At 43.3% G+C, this 10,166-nt stretch overlaps 1 protein-coding gene across 3 annotated transcripts; it reads left to right on the top strand.

The window, feature by feature from the left end:
* The first annotated feature begins 402 nt into the window (after positions 1-402).
* Positions 403-9,664, top strand: XPA (XPA, DNA damage recognition and repair factor). Of its 3 annotated transcripts, none has more exons than XM_077921097.1 (7): positions 403-536; positions 2,722-2,882; positions 4,960-5,070; positions 6,511-6,616; positions 7,159-7,324; positions 8,420-8,537; positions 9,294-9,664. In XM_077921097.1, exons 1-7 carry the CDS (start codon positions 412-414, stop codon positions 9,440-9,442), a joined length of 936 nt encoding a protein of 311 aa, XP_077777223.1. In that variant the 5' UTR covers positions 403-411; the 3' UTR covers positions 9,443-9,664. The 3 variants fall into 3 exon arrangements, with proteins under 3 accessions (XP_077777223.1, XP_028568543.2, XP_077777222.1); XM_028712710.2 differs by having other exon boundaries at positions 403-532; XM_077921096.1 differs by lacking the exon at positions 403-536.
* The last annotated feature ends 502 nt before the right edge of the window (positions 9,665-10,166 follow it).

Here is a 10,166-nt window from a genome sequence, read left to right on the forward strand (position 1 = left end):
TCAAAGTGCAAGTAGATAAATAGGTACCGCTCTGGCGGGAAGGTAAACGGCGTTTCCATGCACTGCTCTGGTTCACCAGAAGTGGCTTAGTCATGCTGGCCACATGACCTGAAAGCTGTACACCAGCTCCCTCGGCCAATAAAGCGAGATGAGCGCCGCAACCCCAGAGTCAGCCACGACTGGACCTAATGGTCAGGGGTCCCTTAACCCTTTACCTTTTACTAGGTTTGTCATTGCTTTTCTCCCAAGAAGCAGGAGTCTTTTTCATTAAAAACACACACACGCACGCACGCACGCACGCCTCTGAGTAGAACGAGGAAGTCTCTATGGACGGCCGCCTCTATACTTTCGTACTTCTACAGTCACGGAAGTAGCCGAGCGCTTCTAAAGGGACGGCTTCCCTCCAGGAGCATGCGCACACGGCTTCAAGAAGCCAAGCCTTTGTGTGGGCAGGTAAGGGTCCTTTTTCCGGTCCTGTTGATGTTTTGGGCGCTTCTCACTTTTGCAGAAGGGCTGAAAGCGGCTGGCAAAGGCAAGTCCACTTCCCCCCTGCAGTTTGATCCGGGCTGGAGTACTGTTTGTTGGGTTTTGTGGTTGTTTCTGCGGTTATTCATATTTTATTTGATATTAATATTTTGATATTAATATTTTTTTAACCTCTTATTACGTGGCTATTGCTCCATTTTGTGGACATTTCGATGTCTTGTACTTATTGTTTGTGACTGCTTTGCTTTTGTAATTGCGTAATTCCCCCCCCCCCCCCGTGCCGTAAGCTACTTTGTGCATGGCCTGAATTATACGAATAAAATGGTGATCTACCGGTTTGGTAAGCGCAAAACAAGCATTTGCTTTCAGATCTTCTGTTGGAACAATTGCTAGGAAAGGTCTCGTTTCACGGTGCAATCCCACACCCTCTTCTACCTGAAAGTCCCACTGAATCAGGGTGGATTTGATTTAAATCAAATCGATTTAAATCACTACTCAGTAAGACTTGATTTGATTTTGATTTTTTTACAGAAAGGCATTCCTGCTGGTATAATCTTAATATTTACAACCAGATGAAGGTTTCATTTTTGGAACAATAACTTTTCAGAGTAGTTTTTACAGTTATAACAAAAATGACTGATTTGGTTATACTAATTAGAAATACATAGATAATTATGAAATTATTCAAAACAAAACAAATTCCTTCCAGTAGCACCTTAAAGACCAACTAAGTTAGTTCTTGGTATGAGCTTTCGTGTGCATGCACACTTCTTCAGATACCAAATTATTGTGAGGTTTAGTAAGTTAACTGTTTATCTATGAACAACTTTTCTGCTGTACTTTATTGGAAGGAGGAAAATAATCAATTCCTTAATAACAATTTAAACAATTTATTTCACTAATACAATAACGTTATAGCATATGTATCCATGTTTGTTAACTGATGTGGTTAAACATTTTTTTAAAAAAAATACTTAGACTGATTTTCAGCACACATGAAAAACTTAAAACAAATCCTTATTTCCTGGACTGTAATGTAACTTAAATAGAAAGCTATCTTTAGAACGATATTTTCCTCCAAAAACATTTTATTTTAAAAATCTGATTTAAATAAAAAAAAATCTGATTTAATTTTTTTAAAAAAAATCTGCTTTTTTTTAAAAAAAAATCATTGATTTTTATCCACCCTGCACTGAATTCAGTTTCAGAAGTCATGCCTCTGAGTAGCTATGCATAGAACTGTATTGTTGGAGACTGGGAAATTTATTGGCGCATGAGGTGTTAAGGACTTTACCAGACACATGAAGTTGGCAGATGGAGATGCATGGAATCCCTAACTCGCTGGACCAGAGGTCCGGAATGATGGGACCAACACCTGCTGCCTATTCCCCTGGTTGGTAGCTAGCAATCCTTTTGGCTACTTTTATGATTTCCACCTCCTCCGTTATCATTACAGTGGTGCCTCGCAAGATGAAATTAATCCGTTCCGCGAGTCTCTTTGTCTTGCGGTTTTTTCGTCTTGCGAAGCACGGCTATTAGCGGCTTAGCAGCTATTAACGGCTTAGCGGCTTTAAGAAAAAGGAAACAAACTCGCAAGAACTCGCAAGACGTTTCGTCTTGCGAAGCAAGCCCATAGGGAAATTCGTCTTGCGGAACGACTCAAAAAACGGAAAACCCTTTCGTCTAGCGAGTTTTTCGTCTTGCGAGGCATTCGTCTTGTGGGGCACCACTGTATTATCATCGGTGCTTTTTTTCCAGCTGGAACTTGCTGCAACTCTGTTCCGGCACCTCTCAAGTGGGCGCCATTGTAAGAGAACAAGGGAATGGATACAAAAGCTTATGGGTTATGCAGAAATGGCAAAACTTACTGGAAGAATAAGAAATCAAGATAATGAACTTTTTATAAAAGAATGGAAATATTTACAGATAAATTGTAAACACAAAAAATTAGCAGGGTTAATATAATAACCTTCAGTTTTATAAGAGTATATATTTACTTTAGATTATTAAACAAGCAAGCTAAATGAATATGAAGAAGATATTAAAAAATGATTTTAAGGAACCGCAGAAAGAGGAGGAAGTCAAATTTTGAAATGTTCAATTGATTGTAAAACTAATGAAATGTATAAATTGAAAAATTAAAAAAATTAAAAAGAGAAGAAGGGAGGCGTTCATGGTGAGTTCCAGACCACTTTTGATAGAAAAATCATTCTTATTTCAATTTAACCTTTTTAGGTTTCCGTCTCTGAATCCGGCCATGGAACCTTCTGCTCCTGAAGGGGAGAAACCCACCCTCTCTGCCGCCATGAGGGCAAAGATAGAGCGGAATCGCCAGCGGGCGCTGATGCTGAGGCAAGCAAGGCTGGCGACTAGGCCCTACCCTCCTACCGGCGAAGGTTCGCTTGGCACTGCAGTGTAATACACGATGGACAGGTCCAGGTAGCTTGTGCAGGTTAGCCTCCAGCTGGTAAGAGAGGCATAGGGAAGAGGGAAATCTTAGAATTTTGGAATGGGAAGGGACCCCCAAAGCTCATCTAGTCAACCCCCTGGAGTGCAGGGTTGATGTTGTGGCCAAAGGGCAAATTTTCAAGCCTTTCGACATTGGGCTTGCCTCTGAAGCTTCTGTAGTCTGAGCCAGTTGTGCAATTTAGGGTGGTTCATAAAAAACTTTTTTTAAAAAAGCCTGCTCCAAAGGTCTTATCTTACTACACTAGGGATTATATAGCTAGATCTGAGATTTCACGCACATCAGTTAATATCTTGACCCTGCTCCACTGAATTGAAATTTCAGCTTTCACGACATAGGAAAACGGCCAAGTAAACAGCTATTTTCTTGAAATTTCAGGCCTTTGGAGCAGGCATTTTCAAAAAAAAAGTTTTTTTATGAACCGCCCTATCGTGCATATGGCTAGCAAAAGTATACTGGAAAGTAAAAGGCACATTACGATGGGAAGTTGTGGGTTTCCTTTGTGGCTGTGTGATGCTGAAGTCTGTGAGCTCCTGAAGGAGGCTAACGCAATGTTCCTCTTAAAAACATTCAGGCAAGAAGGGAAAGCCTTCAATCTGTAATGCTACAAAGCAGAAATCTTAGGTGGTTGCCACCGGCTTTGGAGTTATGATCCAGGGATAGAAAATACTTGGGCTGATCCTTGATGTTGACAACCCAAAAGGAGACTTTTCAGAGACCTCAGGTCCATCTTCCTCGTTAGTTCTAGCAATCTGATCCTTTGCCTTCTTAAAAGTGAATGGGGATCTCTTAAATGTATAGAGAGCCAGTGTGGTATAGTGGTTATTGTCAGACTAGGATCTAGGATCGGTCTTTGGACTACAATTCCCATCATCCCTGACTACCGGTCCTGCTAGCTATGGATGATGGGAGTTGTAGTCCAAAAAAACCCAAAAACCATTTGGAGAACCAAGTTTGGGAAATCCTGATCTAGGAGACCAGGATTCAAACCCCCAAATGACCTTGAAGCTTGGCCTTGGGTCAGTGACCAACCCTCAGCCTGATCACAGGGTTGTTGTCAGGATAATATGGAGAGAGGGAGAACTAAGTATGCCACCTTGGATGAAATATAGGATATAATAGGATATTAAAGCAGTGCAATAATAATGTGTTGGATTTCTCCCCCCCCCCTTTTTTTCTTTTTAATCTTTATTTATACAACAACAAAAACACACACACAAAAGACAAATACAAAATTACACACAAATTACAAAAATAACCATAGACACATAATTTTCTTGGCAAACAATAAAACATCTATTGGTCTTAACACTAAAGACCCAACTTCCCGTCTATTCCATATTTCAAATTCATATTGCTTATTGCCAATACACATTTTCATAATTAAACTTATTCTCAATAAATCTAATTTCTTCTATCTACTTAGCAACTATTACTGAAGTTCCTCGAATGCTGCAACAGAATTTAAACTACTATATTTATTTTTCAGATGTTCTTTAAAAACCTCCCATTTAGAAACAAATTCCTGTTTTGATTTATTCTTTATCTTTTCTGATAAACCATCTAATTCGGCATATTCTGTCAGCTTTTGGATCCAATCTTGTATAGAGGGGATTTCATTACTCTTCCATTTTGCTGCGATCAAAACTCTTGCTGCCGCATATAAAAAGATATCCTCCCTCTTTTGTGGAATATCCAAATCTGTTATTCCCAGGAGGTAGGCCTCTGGTTTTTTATTGAAAGAGATCTTTAGCATTTTTTGCAGTTCTGCATGTATACTCTCCCAGAATACCTGTATTTTCCTACATATCCACCACATATGGTAGAATGTTCCTGAGTCTCCGCATGTATTGGATTTCAATAGATACTCCTCTTTTTTTTGGCTTGTGGGCTGCTTCTTAACATTTGAGCAAGGTTAGACATGGCTGCCTCACCTACCAATAGACTTTATGACATTAGTGTCAGGTACTGATTGCAAAGTTTATTTTTGTTGTTTGTCTCTGCAGGCAGTTCCAAAGTGAAAGCGCCTCCAAAGATAATCGATACCGGGGGAGGATTCTTTCTTGAAGAGGAGGAGGAAGAGGAAAACACAACAGAGAAAGTTGTGCATCTCCCTGGTAAATATGGCAGCGAGGAAACGGCTGCTGTTGTAGTTAGTGGAAGGTGCCATGATAGGGGAAAATGGGAACTGAGCCAAAAGCGAAATTCCTTACTTGCAGAGACATAAAAATATTTGTCTGAAAGACTGGTACAGTGGACGCTCGGGTTGCGAACGTGATCCGTGCGGGATGCATGTTCGCAACCTGCAGCGTTCGCAACCCGCAGTGGCAGGTTGCGATTTGGCGCTTCTGCACATGCGCAAAGAGTGATTTAGCTCTTCTCTGCATGCGCAACCGCTGAAACCCAGAAGTAATCTGTTGCGGTACTACCGGGTTTTGGCGGTCCGTAACCCGAGAAACCCGGGACGCGGGTGGCGCTGTGGGTAAAAGCCTCAGCGCCTAGGACTTGTCGATCAAAAGGTCGGCAGTTCGAATCCCTGCGGCGGGGTGCGCTCCCGTTGCTCGGTCCCAGCGCCTGCCAACCTAGCAGTTCGAAAGCACCCCCGGGTGCAAGTAGATAAATAGGGACCGCTTACAAGCGGGAAGGTAAACGGCGTTTCCGTGTGCGGCTCTGGCTCGCCAGAGCAGCGATGTCACGCTGGCCACGTGACCCGGAAGTGTCCTCGGACAGCGCTGGCCCCCGGCCTCTTAAGTGAGATGGGCGCACAACCCTAGAGTCTGGCAAGACTGGCCCATACGGGCAGGGGTACCTTTACCTTTAACCCGAGAAAACGCAACCTGAAGCATCTGTAACCTGGGGTATGACTGTACAAGCATACATTGCAATGTGTTCTTCTAGAAGAGCTGGTGAACATACATTGGTACCTTGGGTTACAGATGCTTCAGGTTACAGACGCCTCAGGTTACAGCCTCTGTTAACCCAGAAATAGTACCTCGAGTTAAGAACTTTGCTTCAGGATGAGAACAGAAATCATGTGGCAGCAGCTGGAGGCCCCATTACCTAAAGTGGTACCTCGGGTTAAGAACAGTTTCAGTTTAAGAACGGACCTCCAGAACAAATTAAGTTCTTAACCCGAGGTACCACTGTATTGTGCATCAGTTCATAATGATCTAACAGTCTGGTCTTGCAGGGCTGGGAATGTAAAGAATGTTAAAAGGAATATGAAGGCTGCATGCATAAATACTATATTTAGCTGCAGGACAGAGTCAGAAGTCCTTTTATTCTTCTTTCTTTCTTTCTTTCTTTCTTTCTTTCTTTCTTTCTTTCTTCAGGTTTTCCTTTTTCTTGTCTTTTCTCCTTTCTGCCTTTGTTCTTTTTTAGACTAAGTAGCTGTTTTATATCAGTGCATTATAAAAAGATACTTTGCAATGGGTATTTTTTGTGTAGCTCTGAATAAATATCAATAAATAAATTTTAAATTAAAAAAAATACTTTTGCTATCTTGAATGCACTTTCACAGCTTACGCCCTGTTGTTGTTTATTCTTTTTTAAAACAGGGCCTGTGTTAGAATTTGATTACACTATTTGTGAAGAATGTGGTAAAGAATTCATGGATTCCTACCTCATGAACCACTTTGATCTAGCAACATGCGATAATTGCAGGTATATAGCAAACAAAGAAAGAAAGGGGGAAATAATGGCTTGTATCCAATGCTGACCTTTAAAGCCCTAAACAGCCTCGGTCCAGTATACCTGAAGGAGCGTCTCCACCCCCATCATTCAGCCTGGACACTGAGATCCAGCACCAAGAGCCTTCTGGTGGTTCCCTCAATGCGAGAAGTCAAGCTACAGGGAACCAGGCAGAGGGCCTTCTTGGCAGTGGCACCCGCCCTGTGGAACACCCTCCCAAGTAGGATTTACTTGTGTGTGTTTATGCATAGGACTGAAGGGAGAGGGTCATGGCTCGGTGAGAGAGACCACTCTTTGCTCTCAAAAGGTCTTGGGTTCCTGCCCGACCATCTCCTGGCAGAGCAAGGGAACCGCTTCTAGTCAATGTAAGCAATAAATATCTCATGGACCAGGGGACTAACTCTGTGTAACGCACCTTCCCATATCAGATTGTTGACGGACTGCTTTACAGCTCAGAAAATAGCAGCTCATACATAATAACGGTCTTAGTTTCACTGAATGGGACCTTGTTTCAGAGATGTTGAAGAAAAGCATAAACTCATCACAAGGAGTGAAGCCAAGCAAGAGTATCTTCTGAAAGACTGCGATTTAGACAAGAGAGAACCGGTGCTAAGATTTATTCTGAAGAAAAACCCACATAATCCGCGATGGGGTGACATGAAACTTTACTTAAAGCTACAGGTACGGAACTTTCTTCAATAATGTGTGATCTCTCTATAAAAAAACACCCAGTTTTTATTTACAGTAGGGAAGACAAAATGCAGGGTGTGACCCTCCAGAAAAGGTAATTGGGTACCTGGCGGTGAAAGAGCAGTGGTGGTTTCACCCACGAGACACCGCCAGGTGAGGCTGCCCTCACGCTCTGGTCCTCAAACTGAGGGAAGAACAAGCTGCGAGGTGCTGGAGCTAATTCAGCTTGTTTTTCCCTTAGTGCCCGCTGATGCCCCGTGTGGAGGAACAAAATGCATTGGCTCACTGGAGTGAAATTGCCAATACTCCTGCCAAGGAGCTGAGGCAGTTTCACCCCAGTGCTTCGCGGGACTGGGCCCAACGCAGCTCGTTCCTCACTTTGCTTTTCAACATCACAGTGTTTGGCTGGTGATACATCACGATGCTGAAAAGCTGCTATCGCCAAGCCCTATTCTGAACACTTAGGGACACGGGTGGTGCTGTGGGTTAAACCACAGAGCCTAGGACTTGCCAATCAGAAGGTCGGCGGTTCGAATCCCCACGACGGGGTGAGCTCCCGTTGCTCGGTCCCCGCTCCTGCCAACCTGGCAGTTCGAAAGCACATCAAAGTGCAAGTAGATAAGCTGTACGCCGGCTCCCTCGGCCAATAAAGCGAGATGAGTGCCACAACCCCAGAGCCGGCCACGATTGGACCTAATGGTCAGGGGTCCCTTTACCTTTACCTATTCTGAACACTTGTGTACATTCCACAGCATCCCCTCCTTTACATGCAGGAATCCCTTCTACATGTTAACTCAGAAGGGCAGCATTGTTATAAATGCCTTTGCTGGATACAGGTTATGTGTCTAGTTTATTAAATGTCACACTACTTCTGTACCAACATGAATAAAACTAATGAGGTGGGTATCTGCATAGTTTTGTGTCCCATTTTTATAGTGTGGAGGGAAACAGAGGAATTCCCTTGGAACAGATCCATGCAGGCTTGAGGCCTACACTTGAGGCCTCTGGGCGTAGGCCACAGTGCGCTGCAACAGAGATCAAACTCCGAGACCGCTTTTTTGTTTGTTCAAATGTCTTATTCTGCAGGTGATCAAGCGCTCTCTTGAAATCTGGGGTAGCGAAGAAGCGTTAGAAGAAGCGAAGGAAAGCAGAGAAGACAACAGAGAGAAGATGAAACAAAAGAAGTTTGATAAGAAAGTTAAAGGTGAGTGTGAATTGAGCGTTCTCTTGACCACCCAACCCCACAAACCTACCAGTTAAACAACAGGTGTCTTCATCTTCTAGCACACTGAACGGCTTACTGGGTACTTAGACAACGCGGGTGGTGCTGTGGTCTAATCCACTGAGCCTCTTGGGCTTGCTGATCAGAAGGTCGGCAGTTTGAATCCCCGCAACGGAGTGAGCTCCCATTGCCCTGTCCCAGCTCCTGCCAACCTAGCAGTTTGAAAGCACACCAGTGGAAGTAGATAAATAGGTACCACTGTGGCGGAAAGGTAAACGGCGTTTCCGTGCGCTCTGGTTTCCATCACAGTGTCCCGTTGAGCCAGAAACTGTTTAGACACGCTGGCCACATGATCCGGAAAGCTGTCTGTGGACAAACACCAGCTCCCTCGGCCTGGAAGCGAGATGAGCGCCACACCCCAGTCACCTTTAACTGGGCTTAACCACCCAGGGGTCCTTTATCTTTTTACCTACAAGGGGGGCGGGGAGGAAGTTAGTCCCATCTATGGGATAGTTTCTCTGTAATTTGGTCCTCTGGAATATTTCAGTTTGGTGTAATTGTTTTGGAACTTGAAATGTTGGGAAGACTTCTGCAGTTTTTCTGCCCCTACAAATTCTGGATTACAATATACAAATCAGGGATCGTGGTTGAATGCAGGAGCCAATCTCCAGGACACAAAATAAAAACTTGGAGGCTTCTGGTCTGCCTTGAATAATTTTCTTCTTCATTTTGTATTAGAACTGCGCCGAGCTGTAAGGAGTAGCGTATGGAAAAAAGATACAAGCGTTCATCAGCATGACTACGGGGCTGAAGAAATGATAGATGAAGACCTGTACAAGAAAACCTGCACGATGTGTGGTCATGAATTAACATATGAAAAAATGTAGTATGTTCTTAGTGTTACATTAAAATGTACCTTTTGTAAAAAAAAATTAATCCAATGAACTAAGTTCTCAGCGACTTTTTTTTACACACAGTCTTCCTCACCCACAATTGAAATGCAATGTTAAAAATCTGATTTAATGGGAGAACTGTGCAGCCTGCTGAATCATGTAAGTATTGAATTGTATTGTGTATCACTGCTAATAAAATAAAATAAATGAAAACAATGGTCTTCTCATCCCTTTATCTTTCATTGCACATTATCTTCAGTAATTCCTGCTGGATATTCTAATAGCGTGATACAAAGTGTTAAGACTTCCACTGGGTGTACATGTACATCCCAATAGCATTTTGTTCATTTGGGACTAAAGATGCTACTGAAGTAATTTACTAGGGCTTGGTAAGGTAAAGGTAAAGGGACCCCTGACCCATTAGGTCCAGTCGTGGCCGACTCTGGGGTTGCGGTGCTCATCTTGCTTTATTGGCCGAGGGAGCCGGCGTACAGCTTCCGGGTCATGTGGCCAGCATGACTAAGCCACTTCTGGCAAACTAGAGCAGCACACGGAAACGCCGTTTACCTTCCCGCCAGAGTGGTACCTATTTATCTACTTGAACTTTGACATGCTTTTGAACTGCTAGGTTGGCAGGAGCAGGGACCAAGCAACGGGAGCTCACCCTGTTGCCGGGATTCGAACTGCCAACCTTCTGATCGGCAAGTCCTAGGCTCTG

Source organism: Podarcis muralis, chromosome 17 (assembly GCF_964188315.1).
Source record: "Podarcis muralis chromosome 17, rPodMur119.hap1.1, whole genome shotgun sequence".
NCBI lineage: Eukaryota > Metazoa > Chordata > Lepidosauria > Squamata > Lacertidae > Podarcis > Podarcis muralis.

Bases quoted from the DNA above. Each gene is read 5' to 3' on its own strand.
- XPA (XM_077921097.1), top strand. From the start codon at position 412: ATGCGCACACGGCTTCAAGAAGCCAAGCCTTTGTGTGGGCAGGTAAGG. The intron at 537-2,721 runs GTCCACTTCCCC...TAACCTTTTTAG, and splicing joins AAAGCGGCTGGCAAAGGCAA to GTTTCCGTCTCTGAATCCGG. The intron at 5,071-6,510 runs GTAAATATGGCA...TTTTTAAAACAG, and splicing joins GAAAGTTGTGCATCTCCCTG to GGCCTGTGTTAGAATTTGAT.